Consider the following 17,892-nt stretch of genomic DNA (forward strand, 5'->3'; position numbering starts at 1 on the left):
TAAACATTGTACTAAACTAACACGATAAACTTTATTTCCAACATAACTTTATGAAATTTAGTTAAAAAAAAGGGTAAAATCTAAATCAAAATATTTAATAAAATAATGTAGAAATAATAAAAAAATCATAAAATGTATATAATTTTAATTTATATACTTAATAATCCTTATGTAAATATATATGTTAACATAAATATAGAAAATCTAATATTTCTTAATAAAACAATAAAAAATCTCACAGCGAAAACTCTTGGTGTTTAGAAACTGTCATCATGTAAAATTTAATCCCTTAAATTTGAGAGGGATTGAGTTCATCAGATCGTCATTACTCTTAAACGCAAAATAAAAAAGTTTTTTCTTTGCCATTCGTTTTTCATCCCTCTAATCCCTTTTTAATTTATTTCATAAACCAACCATATAAATTAAACCTAGTTTACTTTATAAGTTTTAGATAAACCTTAAACGTAAAAAAAAAAAGTAAACAAGTGGAATCAGATTGTGCTAATTAAAAAATAATTTGAAAAATCTGATCTCTTTGTAATTTAACCCTTAAACCATTTTGGTTTAAATAATCAGTATTTGTGGTAGTTGGGTTAATATTAAATATCCAATTAAAGACGTGTTCAAGATTTCTTAGTAATGCGGTAGTGGTGTAGTGGTATAGCGCTCGCTTCATCAGCGAGAGGTTCCGAGTTCGTTCCCTACCACGTCCCTGGTAGTACCGCGCTCAACTTGTTTTTTCGCGCAGCGGCCTTGTTTGTCAAGGTTCGTGTTTCGGAGTTTTAGAGTTGAGAGAGGGTTGTAACCACAAGTAGCCTCCTCATCTGTAGTGGCCTTCTCGGCCTTGAGGCACGGCAGTTTCATATTGATACTTATTGGAACTTTATTCTGAGCGTGCGCAGTCAACACTTGTAAAACTGTAGAAAATTTTTGGTTATTTCAATTATTTCTTCCTGAAGCTCAGGTACTCCAACTTGATTTTATATATGTTTGATATTTCAAAATTTTTCTTAACCGAAGCGATTTGTTTCAGAGATAACTGATAAAACCTTGTTTTATAAATTTTGGTGTTGCAAATAGGATTTTCAAGGAAAACTTTTAAATTAAACGGTAAAAAATTGTTCTTAAAATTGCATATTTTTTAAGCATCTATGTTATAATAAAACGAATTTTCTGTATCTGAAAGTAAATATTTTTATTTTCATCAGTTTATTGTACTTCCTTTAAACTTAATTGTAGAGACCGATTATTTTTTTTGGGGGCTAATTTTTAATTTATCTTACATAATGCTATATTTAGATATTTTATAAACATGGACCATTTAACCAAGTTAAGTCTCATTTGCAGAATATCTGAAGAATATATAATGAAAGACTCAGTTGATGTGTGTAAAAATTCTGAAAGAATCGAAAATTTATTTTATATAAACATTAACATTGATAATAAAAATGTTCATCCACAAAAAATGTGTTGGAAGTGCTATATCATTATGAGGAACATTGAAAAAGGCTCTAGCACCAGTGTTAAAGTAGTTGAATGGCCATTACCATGTGCAGGCAAATGTTCCTGTTTCTCTAAAGATTCTGGTAGGAAAGTTAAAAAATGTAAACCTGGTCGGCTATGTATAATAGAACAAAATCAGAAAAGATGGACCAGGCCAATCATTAATAGCTTAATTGCTAGTATACCAGAACAAAATTTGTGTTTAAATGCAATTGATATTGATCCTGTATCAAATCCCCATTTAGACTTATGTATATGCAATTTGTGCAACAACATTATGTATAAGCCACTAATACTAAAAGAGTGTCATCATTCTTTTTGCTCAGTGTGTATATTTAAGAAGATTGAAGGAAAGCTGGAAACAGAAACAAAACGCTTTATTTGTAGTCAACACATTCCATTATTTACAATTGTAAGTTCTGTTAATGTAACACAGTTGATAGAGCACATTATTTTAGGTTGCAATAAGCAATGTAAATAAAAATTTGCGGTTAAAGACAATGAGCTTAAAAAATTGCACAAAGAAATTTGTATTGGTGATCAATTATTACTGACTCCGATTAGCAAAAAAAATCATGTTGGACTTGATACAACTCTAGCTGATGTATTTTTATTATAAGACAATGATGCTATTCCATGGATTGTCGAAGATGCTGCATTACATGTAATAAAGCAAAAGCTAGTTATCTCTGAATCAAACTTTATTGCATTTCCTTCCTGAGGACCTAGGGTAGGCGTATTTTTAATATATAGCAAAATAAAATAAACTGTATTATGTTTTGTTGTAATTAATAAAATATAATTTGATTTCACTTTTCTTTCTAGCCTTTGTACTTTACTTCCAACTCGATGGCATACAAAGAGGGCTCAGATGTTAGTAAAACGACAATTAAAAAAAGACATCAAGCTGTTTTAAATTCTTTAAATGTGACCTCTGGTATGGCCAGCACATCAAAACTTCAGCAAACCTCTGGTATTTTGAATTCATTCGAAGTAAAAGATCATTTTAAAATATTGAAGATGTCAGACATACCTTTATCAGTTATAAGTGCTGAAGAAATGATAAGTATGAAAGCTCATATGGGAATTACATATTCAAACATGAAGATACTTGCAAGGTAAATTAACTTCATATATATATATATATATATATATATATATATATATATATATATATATATATATATATATATATATATATATATATATATATATATATATATATATATATATATATATAATATATATATGTATATACATATATATTATTTTTATATATACAAACTTTAAATTTGACCAAATCAAACTAAAAACAAAATGTGAATAAATAAAAAAACAAAATGTTTAAAATTTTATTATAGCTTAAAACCAAAGATATAAAATGTGCATCAAACAAAAAGCAACGAAAAGTAGCTAAATCCTGGTCTGGAGAGGATTGGGTAGTTTGTAATGATCTGTTTAACTTTCTTTTAAAAGACTCCAGTGATTCATTTGAAGTTAAAAATGCTCCTAGGGGATACATTAAAGATCTTCCATCACATATAATAAACAAACTCAATCTTCTAAAAAAGTAAAGATAGTATTTTACATAAATGTGTGTCTGTATAAAAATGTTGTCATTTTATATACTTTTTTATTAAAAGTTTATTTATTTTCTAAAATCATTTTAAATTCAATTACAAATTAAATAGAAAAAATTTGCTACAGCATTCCAATAGAAAAAATGACAAAATTCACATTAAAATTGGTGATGATTATGGTGGTGGATCCTTTAAGATGTGTTATCAAATTGTGAATGTTGATAAGCCGAATGCCAGAAGAAACACAAATGTATTTAGTATTTTTGAAGCAAATAAATACAAACCCAACCTTATTGTGGGTCTCTTAATGTTTACACAACAAATTAATCAATTGCAGTCACAGTGTTAGAAGTAGGTTTTATTTTATCATATTGTTTTTAATGTATTTAGATAAATAAATTTTAATCTACTAAAAAAAAAATTATGCAGATTTGCAAAAATTCATTCAAAAAGGTCAAATACCAAGGTTTGCAAAGTATTGTAACAATGTCATTGATTCACCAATTTTCAAAATTCCTTTAACACAAGTATTTTTATAATATATATATATATATAGTATATTATATTTTTACTTATTTATATCATTTTAATATTGTTTTTATTGATTTAATGAATCTAGGTTGGCATTCCGTCGTTGCATATCTCATTAGGAATTTATCTTAAATTTTTGCTGCTGGAAGATGGCTGTCATCTCATAGATATAAAAATTGCAGCTAAAATGTGTTTAAGAAATAACACTGTAAACAACAAAAGTTTTGATGAGTATATTGCACTTCAGTTGAAAATATATGAACAAGAAAAAATTATTTCTGAATATTGTGAAAAAATAACGCTAATTCATGAAGCAATGGCAACACAAGTTCTACGTTCTCCTGAAAATAAAGAATATCTTAATGAAATTTTTCAGCCCAGAGTAGTTCATTTTATGGAGAAGAAAAATGCTAAGGTATAATAAGTTAATATTTGAAATAATGAAACAAAATACTCTATAGTTTTATGTGAATGAAACATTTATCAATGTAATAGCAAATGCTTCTGTGTGTGTGTTTATGTAGTGCTGTTTTTTATATAGCTTATTGAATTAGAAGAGTTAAAAACTAAAACATTTGAAAAATCGCATGGACCACTTGTGAAAAAGCTTGATGAAGTTCTATGTGGACTTAATGTTCAAAGACAAGCTTACTATGGAAAATGCTTTATCGGGAATCATGTTCATAAAATGTTAAAGGTTTTTCCATACATATTTTTGCATACTTGTAAATATAAATTGTATAAATATTTTTGTAAATATATAATGTATAGAAGTACTAATTCTGTAAATTATAAAATTTATTTTTCATCTATTAATTAAACAGTGTCCTACATCTTTGCAATTCGATACCTAAGATAGTAACAGATCTTGGACTTATTGATACAGATGTACATAACGAGGCAAAGATCTTAAGTGAGAAATTTGTAAATTCTCCAAATACGGTACATGCTACAACTTTATGAATTCAAGTGAAATAATTAATAATATTCATTATTAGAGTTAGGTAAAAATACATATTAATAAACTGTTTGTATTAAGTTACTTGTATTAAATTTCTTCTTGCTTGCATAATTATTCTTACTTTGTTTTTCACGTTTTTTAATTTAATTTTTTTTTTGGAATCAGAAGGAGTCATTGGAGAATTAATGAGTTACTTTCATAAAACATGGCCCAATGAGTCCATTACGCCAAAAATGCATTTATTAGAAAACCATTGTGTTGATTTCATTAGAAATTGGGGTTTAGGTCTTGATTTTTATGGAGAGCAAGGCTTAGAAAGCATGCATGCTGAATTCAACAGTATGAACAGCACCTTCTGCCATATGAAAGGAAAACAAAGACTACAAAGTATTCTGTCCAATCATTACATCAAAAACTCCCCAGAAGTTTTGGAAATTCGTCCAACAATTCAAGAAAGAAAAACTTATAAAAGAAAAGCCTTGTGATGTTTCATAGATAATTGTATATACGATAGTAATTGCATAACGACTTAATTTTAATGTTTATTGTTAAAAATATGTATATATATATATATATATATATATATATATATATATATATATTTCCAAATATAATAAATATTTAGTATAATAAATAAGTAATATTTTGTATACTAGACAACAAAGAATATTTCATTTTATATTTATTAGATTGTTATTCCTTAAGTTTTTGCGGACATCTTAGAAAGTTTCTATAGTTACTTTCGGAAGTTTTAGGGGGAAAACATATATTTTTATTTTACGAAAAAAGTATATAAAAAAAAATAATCAGTTCTTCAAAATTTGACAGAATCTCCAAATGCCTTAACTCCTTCTCTTAAACATTTCAGCTTTTGTTAAAAAATTTATGTAAGTACTTATTTATCAAGAATTACTGACTTCCCTAAAATTTTTAACTAAAAAAACTGAAAAGTTCTGGATCCTATAAAATAGGGATAAATGCTTTTTATATATATATATTTTTTTATTGAAAACTAGTATAACCTAATATTTATTAAAATAGAAAAATTTAATAAACTATTTTTATCAATAAGTATTTAAAATTTAGTTGTTAAAAAAAAGTGATTTTTATGTTTTTTTTTTGCGTTCCGCATCTTTATTGAATAATTAACCAAATAAATATTTGTCAATGCGCCTGCCCAGAATAAAGTTCTATTACGAAACTACCGTGGAGGAGGTCAATAACAAAAAAAAACAAAAAAAAAATTTGCAACTAATGTCAAACTATTTGGAAAAAAGCTAGTGATATGGCATATTCATTACCATCTCTCTACAATTTCCTAACGACTGTAATCAAGCTTTTGAAGCGAACGTCTGAAGCATGTGATTGCCCTATTTCCCAAATTGGAAAGCCTTTAAACTTTATAAAAATCGTCCTTTAAGGTTCCTAAAGGGATTCAAAATAAATCTTAAACATGAAATATCTTTCAAGCCTGTAGCTTTTGTAAATCCTTGCTTTCCATTAACAGAAAAAAGATGCGTGCAAAATGTAGCTCCAATCATTTCTGCTACTCGCAATAAGACGCTAAAACTGGCTAGTTTTGGTCAACATAGATTATGTTGAAACAGATTAAATTGAATTTGCTGAGATGAAGGCAAAGGTTTTCTTCCAAGAGAAAAAGTCTTTACATTTTGAAAATAAATAAAATCAATTTATACTAATACTTATTATTTCTCTTTTATTATTACACATTATTAAATGTTAGTTAAAAGTTATTACAATCAACAGTTTACATTATATCTGGGTTTTTTCTTAATAGTTCAACAACCTGCACTTAAATCTTAACTAAAATCTGGTTATTTAACTTTATTGTCCCATAATCTTAATAAAATAATTAAAGATTTCTTTCAGCATCCCGTTCTCAACTTTGCAACTACAAAAGGAAAAACTGAAGAACAAAAACATATTATTTATTGCAAAAATTTGGAGGATTCAAGTAACAAAGTACTAATAGAGATCAAAGCTATAGGCAATTGCAAAACTTGAAATTAATGACAGAGAAACATTTTTGAAAATAATTTTGGCTGTTATTAAGTTTAGTGACAAGATTGACAAAACAAGTAGCGCTTAACAAAAAAATGCTTAACATGCTAAAAGGTTAAATAGCTTTTATTTTTGCCATAAAGAATTTATTTTACAAAATTAAACTTTTACAAAATGTATATAAATGGCTGGGGCAAGAAAAAGACAAATTCAGCCCTATCGCCAAGCACCTTCAAAACAAGAATATAAATAACAAAAAAATGTATTACCGTTATCAAAATATAATATATGCATAAAATACATATATAAATGCAAATATAAAAAATACTTTACATGTAAATATATAATTTTTTTTTTTTTATAATTTCTATTTATTAAGAGTTCGAATTTAAAAATAAATAAAAATGAGATAAAACATGAACATCAAAGAAAGGTAAAATACCAATTCAGATTAAAATAAATAAATATGATCAAAAATAAAGTAAATAACAAGTAAATAAAAGGAGTGATTACTCCTATTTAAAAGTTTCAGAAGAAGTCTAGTTCGTTGTCAATTATCAAAAGTTTAATTTTTATTTTATTTTTAAATTGATCAAGGGGAGGAATTTTTTTTAACTCATTATCCAATAACGTGTTCCATAATTTAGGTCCTCTGATTGCAATCGAGAACTTAGTAGCGGAGTAATATGCTTTTGATTGAATATAACTGTTATTAGAAAATCTTGTTGGGTATAAATGATTTGTTTTTCAAAAAATGAATTAAATAAAATGGGTGCCATTTTATTATCTCCTTAGAACATAAATATAAGAATATGATATAAATTAAGTTGAAATACGTCGAGTATTTTGAATTTATTAAAAATAAATTAAGTGTGCGAGAAGCGATCCACATTTCCAATAATTCTTGCAGCGTGTTTTTGTTTAATTGAAAGCTTTTTATTTTTAGATTACATTAATGCTGCACAAAAGCAGCGTTACCGTAATTTAGATAGCAATGAATAAAAGAAAAATAAATAAATTTCAAAAAAGTTTGGTTTAACAACTGTTTGGCTTTATATAAAAGGCCTATATATTTTGAGATTTTATTATGGATTATACGTATGTGCTCTTTCCACGTTACATTTTCATCTAAAACTACACCTAGAAACAACAAAGAACGCTCTCTTTTGATATAAGAATTATTAATAAAAAGCTTACGAATTTTTAAAGAAACGTTGTCTTTATCATGAAAACGATGGAGGAAAGTATATTTTGTCTTTTTAATATATATGGACAATTTATTTGATATAAACCATTCACTTAGTTTCGCAAGCTCTTTGTTCATTGTTGCAACTTAAATATTAATATCTTTATTAGAATAAAATACATTCGTATCGTCGGCAAATAAAATTGAGTTTAAGATATTGAAAAATTTACTCAAGTTATTTATATAAATGAGAAATAAAAGAGGCCCTAGAATTGATCCTTGGTTCTCAAAACAGAGTTAATAAACGTCAACTCATTGATGCCATTGATTGAAATTCTACCTGAAACATACGAGAATGTCAAAGCGTTAAATATTATTCAAGTGAATGATGTGGAATTTTACATTTCATTTAATCTAAAAATGGGTAGAATCATTTTTGGATTTCAATTCCGATTGAGCAAGATATTCTAATAGAATGCGGATCTTTAAGATCTTTGGCACATTGAAGGAAAGATAGGTCAAGTTTGTTGCTAATGGCTCAATTTTAAACTTTGCCTAAAATTTGTAAATGTAATCTAAACACTGTTAATCAATATGGGCAGTGCTCGTTTTAGATGCAACTCCCCCAATCGAACTCTATCTTCTTCGTGGAATTGATAATCATCTTTTCGAAAAACTTATAGACTTGTTGCCTGGAGCCAAAGAATAACCAGTTGAGTTGTTTCACCTCCAGCCGTACCATGGCGGACACTTTAGAAGCAATGATTATTGTAAATTTTTTAAAAAACAAAGTGTTGAAAAATGTTGAATTTTTTTTTAAACAAATGGTTGAAGAGTTTTGCGTCTATGTAGTCTTTAGTTTTACTGAAACTCTAAGAAATTTCTAAAAAGTTATTTATTCATGTTTTAAAACAAGGCTTTCTTTTAGCGTTGTTCCAAAAAATGAAGATAAATTAATATTCCAAATTAATTTTAAATTCTAGTTATTATCCAAATAATAATCTATTTTAGCAGGTAAATCAAAGGGTCTGTTTTGAGACGAATTGACTTGACAGGCGTCAACATCAATTATCTTTAATTGTAGATCAACGTAACTTTTTTGCAGTTTATGAGTTGACTAAAATAATCAGTTTTTTCCTTTTCTTTGTCAGTCTCTTTTTTTTTTTTTTATTGGTCTTTACTTTTTCATCTACCGTTTCTTACCTATTGGTCACTTCATCTTTATTGTTATTTTCTTTTTCAACTTGCTTATTTTCTTTCGTTTGGTATTTCCACAATTTTGTATCCGCAAACACTAGTTAGATCATTTTGTGTTCCACCTTCACTTTAGATTGACATTAAAAAAATCACTCATTTCTAATTATTTATTAAGTATATATCGGTTTGTTATTATTTGTCTCATTTTTCTTAAAAGTTTATTTCCATTTTTTCTTTTCACTTCATTTCTTATTTTAGCTGGATCTTTTGAAAAAACTTTACAAAAATGAGCCTTGTCATCGAAAACCATGATGCATTTCACAAAAATACAAATAAATGTTTTGGTTCCTAATAAGATAAATATTTATGTGTATTTATAAATATATACTTTTATACAAAAAATTATAATTATTATTGCAGAAATTTGTTTTTTCAATCACAATATGTGGTGTGTATAAGTGTGTGTTTGTTTGTGTGATTGTGTATGTTTTTGTGTTAAAAACGATATTATGTTTTATAAAAAATGCATTTTTCATATCAGACTGTTAATTATTTAACTGTAGGCTTAAGTTTTGATTTTTACCTAAATTAATCTCGAAAATATTTTTATTTAAATGTTTATATGCAGAGCAATGTTTTTAAGTTCAACTTTTAAAGATATTATATAGCCTGAACTGTAAATAAGATGTATTTCGTATTTTATTTGTAACATAAATAAGGCGGCTTTTATTTATAGTTCAAATTATTTTCAAACATAAAAGATAGAGAATTAAATATTTCCAGGATACGATAAAGCTACTAGTTGCCTTGAGTTTAATTTATAGTATGAAAGAAGTTTTCTGTAAATCGTGTGAGAACTCATTTTCTATTTTAACATGAATAGTATGTTTGCATAGATATTAATTTGGTAAACTTTTAATGTATTTATTTATTTCTGTATGGGTATTTCACGGATAAGTTTGTTTTTATGAAATGCTATTCTAGAATTAATTTAGATTTTTGCGTACTTTCCAAGGTTACGTTTGCGTATTTAGGAAACTCACCTTAAACTAAAGTAGTTTCAAGGTGAGTTTCCACTCATCCATTTTAATTCGGGAATGGGAATGAGAACGGAAAAAAAATCACACGAGCATGCGCAGTTTTCCTTGTTTTTTTTTTTTTTTACCTTTCATTTCCTGTCCAATTTGTTCATTTGTTTTTTTTTACCTTTCTTTTCCTGTTCCAGTAGAAAAACGGATAATTGGAAACTCGCCTTTCAGTTTTGTTGTGATAATAAGTTTTAAAAAGCTCAAAGTAGACTCATCTAAAGATCATTGATAGAGGTAAAGGTCATCAAAATGATCGTTAAAAGAGGTAGATGAATAAAATAAATTCGTATCATCTGCAAACATTCAAAAATATAAGGCTTTTGAATGTTTTACTATTTGTATTAGTATCACCGTCAATTATGACAAACTGTTGTCCATTATCTTCATATTGAATCATTCAAAAGATTGGTTTTTTAATACAAATTTTTTTTATTTCTTTAATTAAAATTTAATAGTAGAAGGTATCGAAAGCTTATACAAGGTCAAAAAAGGCTCTTAATACAAACTTTTCCCCAAACAAAATAATTTACAAAATTGTTTTAGAGGACATTTCTTTAAATTCGCAAATGAAAAGTTTTTTGGTTTGTCTTTATTTTTTGATTTCTAAATTGTTTAACTGATGTCGAATTTTTAACAAGTGAAAAATATGGGAGAAAAGAATAAGGAATAACTGCTTTCACTGTTCTTGTTTTAAGAAATATATATAGATGTGAGTTTGTCAGGATATTGTCTGTGGAAGTAAATGAAGTTGAAGTGACTAAGGAAGGTTTATTTATAAATATGAGTATACCAAGCTGAAATAAATTTTCAAAGAAGAGTTTGTGTTGGCGAGTTCATTATATTTCGAACTGTCCATTTTCACATCCCCTTGTAAAAACGACGGGAACATTTTTTTTTTAATGTAATTTTTCATAAAAATCTGTTTCAAATAGTTAGAAAATTCATTAATATTGTCACCTAGTGGTTTAAAACAAGTAGTTACTTTTATGGTAGTAAAAGTCGTACTTATTTTAAATAAGTATGACTTTTTTAAAATTTACTATCATAAAAGTAACTACTTGTACTAGACGGCTAGTCATAGTACATTTCTAGTCATCGTACTTCATTGTACATTTGACACATTTCAAATTGGTAGAATTATAGATTTGAGAAGCTTTTTTAATTTTAAGAATGCAATCGGTATTTTTTACAGATTTTCCCATTCCCCCTCATTTATTAATAAAATTATCTCCTGCTTACTCCTTTCCTTATTTGTAAAACTCTTTTTATAATACTTAGCCATACTTAATTATAACGTACTCACATACCTTGCTAAATCTTATGACATATTCCATTAGCTTTTTTCTTGTTTCTAGTGTTTTGTTCGCGTATTTTTTTCTATTCAACTTTATTATATTTACAGATCACTAAGTTACTATTTCATGACACGATAAATAATAAGATATAAAAAATATATAAAATAACATTGTAACAATACTTTCTTATCATGAAAATTAAAAATGCTTATTTCAAAATATAATTATGTATCTTTAAATATAAATATAATATTGTAAAGAAAACTCGTAGATGACTAGGGAGACTTGTCATTGAGTACCCATTGAAATGTTAAATAAAATTTAGTTTTTATAGTTATATATGTATATATATATATATATATATATATATATATATATATATATATATATATATATATATATATATATATATATATATATATATATATATATATATATATAATCTATTATATATTAATATACTACAGATATAATAATATATAGTCATAAATGGCAAAAAAGTCAGTGATATATATAAATTTTTTGGTAGAGAGTTTTCTATAGTAACGTATAGATAGCCATTTACAGTGATAAAATCACTTTATGATTTTTTTTTTTTTAGTTATGATTTTAATTTCAGTTGACAGGAATAATTATTGTTAAGTAATGTTAAGTAATGTTTCAATATATATATTTTCGGAAATTATGTTGTTATGTAGGTACAAAACCCTGTATGAAATAGAGTTTTATGTTTCTTAAGCATTTTTTCTTAAGCAATGCAAAGTTACCTGTTTGTTACCATGCGAAAATTTTAAATAAATATATTTATGTTAATTTTTTAGGTTTATATATTTTAATTTTTAAATATATATATGTTTTTTTCTAAAACGCCAAAAACAAAATACTTAAAAAATACAAAACTGAACCCCCCTCAATTTTTTTTTTTTGTTCTTTAATTCTTACAAATTCGTAAAATATAATAGAATCTTTACAGAGTAAGTATAACTTAAAAAAAAAAATTACAAAGTTACGTTATACAAAAAAATAAACAAAGTAAAACTGTAAAGTATATATAAATTACTTCAAAGAACGCGGAAAACTTGCAGAAGACCGACAGTCTTGTCATCAAGAAACCGCTATGCGTTACTAATATTTTTGGATGCTTTTATTTAAAATAAGTTTATATTTAAAAAAAAAAAAAAATGTTATCGGTTTTCGGCAGACTGAGAAAAAAAAGTTCCAAAATGCTAAAAACAAAGAATGCAGACAAAAAGAAGTTTTTAACTTTTTAATTTTATTTCAATACACATAGATATAAGTAGGTACACGATTTGCTATATAGGTAATATATAGTCGTTTAAGTGTTGATAAATAAGCCTATTATTTGTTTTTGTGTTTTTGTTATTGCTGTTGTTTTTGAGTTATTTAGAGTTTTTTGAGTTATTAGAGTTTACATTGGTTTCGGAACAAAGTTAGTTTTATACATAATTTTAAATGTTTTTGGGTTAATAAAAATTCATAAAGTTGTTAGTGTTTAAAATGAGATCTTTTAATAACGTTTTCAGAGTATTTAAGTTATTCGATTTTCCAGTTGAGTATTTTTTGATATTAATTTGCTATATAGATAAGGACCACGGTACGAAATGAAAAAGTGCGAGAGATTAGTTTTTTTAAAAGGTACGTTGAAGTTTCCCGTTCCTCTGGTATGGTATCTATTTTTGCTATTTTGGAAAAAATTCTTTGAAAAGTAAAAAGGAACAAGTCCAAGTTTATATTTGAGCATAAATAACAAATTTTAGAATATATTGATTTGATATACATATAATGCTTTCAAATTTTTTAAAAATGCAAGAGTCTATCCTTTATAAAAAACTATTCTTGCAGCATGTTTTTGTTTTCGATATAGTGTGGTTAGTTTGCATCTATGAGTGCTCGCCCATGCAAACATAGCGTATATGTAGTAGCTTTGTATAAACGAGAAGTATAGAAACTTTAAATTATCAGGAGACAGTATAGCACTAGCTTTGTAGAGGATACCAATGTTTTTTGATATTTTGGTATTTAATATATCTATATGTGATTTCCATGAGATGTTCTCATCAATAAGTATCCCTAGAAATTTAGTTGCTTGGGTTCTCTCTATTTCTTTAGTATCTAGATTTAGCGAAGGTAAGTTGGGTAAGTTTTTTTAAGATTAGAATGAAAAAGAATGTATTTGGTTTTTTCTGTGTTTAGCGATAATTTGTTAGATTTTAACCAACTGTTTATTTTTTCAAGTTTATCATTTAGGATTTTGTTATTTGTTAGATATTTATACATTTGAGGAGGCTATTTATACATTTGAGGAGGCTATTTATACATTCATACATTATTTATACATTTGAGGAGGCTACTTTGAGGAGGCTACAAACTTTATAAGGTCATAACTTATATCTCTTACTTTTGGGTAAAAGGGCAAATATTCTTGGGCTTTTTTGTTCCCACGTTCCAATTATCGCAATGTTTTGCAAACCATCATTATATAACATAAATGTATATATATATATATGTTTGTTCCATGTCTACATTGAAGTTAGCATTCTTAAACAGCAACAAATGCTTGATACGCCCCTGCTGAGGCGCAATCTCATTTTTAGTACAATGAGGTTGCGCCTCATTGTACTAAAAATGAGTTTTATGGTGTTGTTCTTGAGTTTTCTAGGTGTTGTTTTTAGCTCTATGTAAAGTGTAAAACCTGAAAATAAAATGTTTAAGTATTGGAAGTTTTTTTATTCCAGATTTCTTATTTTTTAATTTTTACTATTAGAATAACATCTTATTGACTTTTTTTATGTCCGCAATCCATATTTACTTTACTGCATTATTCTTTCATAACCATCATTCAAAATTAATCATCCATTAAAATCTAAATCATAAAAAAAACACAAAAAATTCCTCGTAGTTTTTGTTTCTAACTTCTTTCTTTTGTTCGTATGTGCCATGATGATATTCAAGCCAATGATATGCACATATCGGGTCCATTGCACTGGCTATTATAAATAAAATGTTTTCAAAGTTAAGAATATAAACTTTTGAACGTGGTGCGATTACATCAAGATGGTTGATTTTTCAGAAACAGAAATATACCATGAAAACAGCTATGTAGTTCTTGCTTCAGAGTTTTAATCATTAATGAGAACGTAATTCTTTTTTTTAACACGATAGTAACAGAACAACTGGAGCAACACAAATGATAGTATTTGTTTTAAAGTAATTGTCCCAAATTGTTTCATTTTTAGATTAAACGATTTCATTTTCCCATTGCAGATCCATTGGCGAAATAAGGAACTTTAATGTAAGAGATTTTGAATTTTAGAAAATTTTAAAAGGGTAAACTTAAAACTTGTTAGAGACTTAAATTTGTCACGAAACATTAATTGCAGAGAATGAGAAAAGAAAGCTATTTGCTTTGCAGTTATATTCACAGATTCATTAAGATCTAAATCATCTTTGACTGAATCTTCTTACAGTGATGGATTAGCTTTTTTTTGTCCAAATTTCCCCATCATTGAAATAAATATTCTAAAAATTTCGAAATGAAATTCGTTGCCTGCATGGTGGCGTGAACTTTAAATCTACATCAGTCAAAAACTTTCAAAATTAGTGTTTTCAGTTAACAAAACGACTTTGGTTACAAATGATTGAGTCGGTTACTTTTGTCGAGGATTTTCTGAACTGAAGGAAACAATTTGGTCGTCTTTCTTTCGGCAAGTTAATAGATTTGTAATTAAAGGAAAAAGTTGAATCTTTAACAACGACAATAAGGTGGAACGCTTTGTTTTACGATAAAAAAAATCAATTAAGAACTATTTTGATTATGATTTTTAATGATCTGATTTTTCTTGTTCTGCTTCCATAAAGATTTAGGGTTGCAATAAATGTGTAAAATAAATTTTTCATGTTTAAATATAAAATAAAATTTTGATCTAAAATCAAAGAAATGAATTAAAGAGAACTGTAAGAATAATTCACCTACATTGTATATCCTGTAATTACACCATGTATTTCTGTAATACTAGAATGACAAATATTAAACGATAAACATTAATTTTTTGTTTACTCGACTAGATTATTTATTTACTAGTCGAGAACGAAACATCATAATAGCAAAGCTAATATCCAGAGCAGAAAAAGTTCTATAGAATTTCTATAAACTTTTGGAACATATGGTCTATAGAAATTCTATAGAATTCCATAAAATTTTTATAGAACCTCTGTTAATTTCTATAGAAATTCCAATAGAACTTTTTTTTCTACTTTTTGTTTTATAGAAAATAAATTTTTATAGCAATTTCTTTAGAATTTAATAGACATTCTATAGAAATTTTATAGAATTCTATAGAATTTCTACAAACCATATGTTCCAAAAGTTTATACGTTTTTCCTGGGTAGAGATGAGTTCCCACCCACCCACCCTGAGCTAAACAAGACTTTCCCCATTCATTAAAGCTTATTTGTTATAATCAAAGAAACTGTATCGTAAATCTCAAAATATTTCGGCTATTTTTTTCTAATTTTTGAGACCATTTTAGGTAGTAAAAATTGAGCTATAAACTCACCTAAAAGAAAAACAAAATTCCCACTCACCCTTATGTTAAGACGACCTTTCCCTGCCCCCTCCTTCCTTTCCTATGTCCCTTCATTTAATACATATGGATAAAAATTCCCATTCAACCACATTGTATTATGCAACTGATAGTAACTTGACAGTAATGAAACTAGAAAAGCTTTGACCATATCAAATTGTTCTTTTAGTTGTTACTGACTTTCTTTTTCTGTTTTAGTTGTTTTAAAACATTGATCTTGAAAATTTATTAAAATTTTACCCGGGATTAATTGAATTATGAAAGTGCAGATGTAAAGGCTAATTTTTTTTTTGTTATCTTGAATAATTTATTTAGAGTTATCACAATGTTTTTTTATTTCTGTCTTTCCTAAAACAGAAATAAAAAACATTGTACATGATTAGTGGATAAATTTAAATGAGGAAGTTTAGAATCATATTCTGACTTTTTTATTTAATGTTTCTAAATATTTTAATAAATTTTAATTACCTAAACAAGTTTCGAATTACTAAATTAATTTTAGTGAATAATAAAAAGTTATTTTTTTATTGACCAGTGGCCAACAATTGGTTGAGACAAGTATTGGTAAAACACATCAATATTTAATAAAGTTGTTGGCTATCACTTTTAGCATTTCATTATTTTACAACTTTGGGGCATTTTTTTTTTTTTTATTATTTTAGCATCCAAAATATAAATTTATAAAATTAATAAACTCTTTTTATTGTATATGGTTTAATTAAATTATTATATAGAAATTATAAAAAATTTATTGATTTTTTAAAACAGAAACTTGAAAAAATAACACTAAGGCTTATATTTTTGCCTTATTTTTTGTATGCAAATTCATAGTCAAAATGTAATAATCATTAAAATAACATATATAAACAATCTTCCTCTATTTGTTTTTGTTACCTAAAATATTATAAAGATATTCTTTTTACAGCAATGGGCGAGGGACTTCCAGTTAGACAACATACTGCCAAAGTGGTAAGTGTTATTGCTAGATTAGGAGGTAATTTTTATAATATTGCATTATCTTTTTCAATTGTATTTAGAGCTGTGGAGGAAGCTTTAAATAAAAGAAAGAGAAGTGGTTACAAACATTCTGGCCACTTTCCCTTAAAATTTAGCCTATAAACTTGTTAAACTCTTTCAATAAATACACAAATCAAGGGCTAGCAGTAACAGTATCAAAAACAGTCAAACTGATTAATCTCGAAAAGCGATACTCTGGAATTACATCGAAATTAAGAATAACATCGAAATTCTAAATAAAGGAATAGTATCAAAAATCCGAAAAACAGAATAATCTCGAAATTGTGAAAAAAGGAATAATATCGAAAAGAGACTTTTCGGAATAATATCGAAAAAGAGAATACATCGAAGTTGTTAAAAATGGAATAGTATCGAAAATCCGAAAAGCAAAATAATCTCGAAATAGCTCAAAAGAGAATAATATCGAAAAGGGACTTACCGAATAATATCGAAATTGTAAAAAGGAATAGTATCGAAAATTTAAAAAACGGAATTAGATCAAAATTGTGAAAAAAGGAACAATAGAAAAGGGACTTTCCGGAATAATATCGAAATTGTGAAAAACGGAATAAAATCGAAAAGGGACTTTCCGGAATAATATTGAAAATGTGAAAAAAAGGAATGGATTCAAAAAATCCAAAAGCAGAATAAATAGAAAGGTCAGTTTTATGCGGTTGTGAAATAAAGAGTAGTAATTATACTGTATAATTGTATAATTTATACAAAGTAAAATTCAAAGTTTGATTAGTCAGACAAAAAATATTGAATGTTGTATTGTTGGCTATTTATAAAACGATTTAAAACAAGATGTATTGATTTAATTACAGCTAATGTCAACAAACCATAAAAAGTTTAAAGGATAAGGTTATTTGTAAATACTCAAAACTATATGCCAACTAAGTCATCTG

General features: G+C 26.5%; 1 protein-coding gene and 1 long non-coding RNA gene across 2 annotated transcripts; both read left to right on the top strand.

Moving 5' to 3' along the window:
* The first annotated feature begins 1,961 nt into the window (after window positions 1-1,961).
* LOC136075190 (uncharacterized) lies at window positions 1,962-3,418 on the top strand. The gene is made up of 3 exons (XR_010635734.1): window positions 1,962-2,233; window positions 2,329-2,621; window positions 2,865-3,418. It is a non-coding gene; the product is annotated as an uncharacterized LOC136075190 (long non-coding RNA).
* Window positions 3,419-3,673: 255 nt separating this feature from the next.
* Window positions 3,674-4,613, top strand: LOC136075191 (uncharacterized). Its single transcript, XM_065787646.1, has 3 exons — window positions 3,674-4,029; window positions 4,156-4,311; window positions 4,439-4,613. Exons 1-3 carry the CDS (start codon window positions 3,802-3,804, stop codon window positions 4,466-4,468), a joined length of 414 nt encoding a protein of 137 aa, XP_065643718.1. The 5' UTR covers window positions 3,674-3,801; the 3' UTR covers window positions 4,469-4,613.
* The last annotated feature ends 13,279 nt before the right edge of the window (window positions 4,614-17,892 follow it).

The sequence above is a fragment of the Hydra vulgaris genome, chromosome 01 (genome assembly GCF_038396675.1).
Source record: "Hydra vulgaris chromosome 01, alternate assembly HydraT2T_AEP".
Taxonomy (NCBI): Eukaryota; Metazoa; Cnidaria; class Hydrozoa; order Anthoathecata; family Hydridae; genus Hydra; species Hydra vulgaris.

Coding starts and splice junctions, on each gene's coding strand:
- LOC136075191 (XM_065787646.1), top strand. CDS start 3,802: ATGTGTTTAAGAAATAACACTGTAAACAACAAAAGTTTTGATGAGTAT. Junction 4,030..4,155: donor TGGAGAAGAAAAATGCTAAG/GTATAATAAGTT, acceptor TTTTTTATATAG/CTTATTGAATTAGAAGAGTT. Junction 4,312..4,438: donor ATGTTCATAAAATGTTAAAG/GTTTTTCCATAC, acceptor TTAATTAAACAG/TGTCCTACATCTTTGCAATT.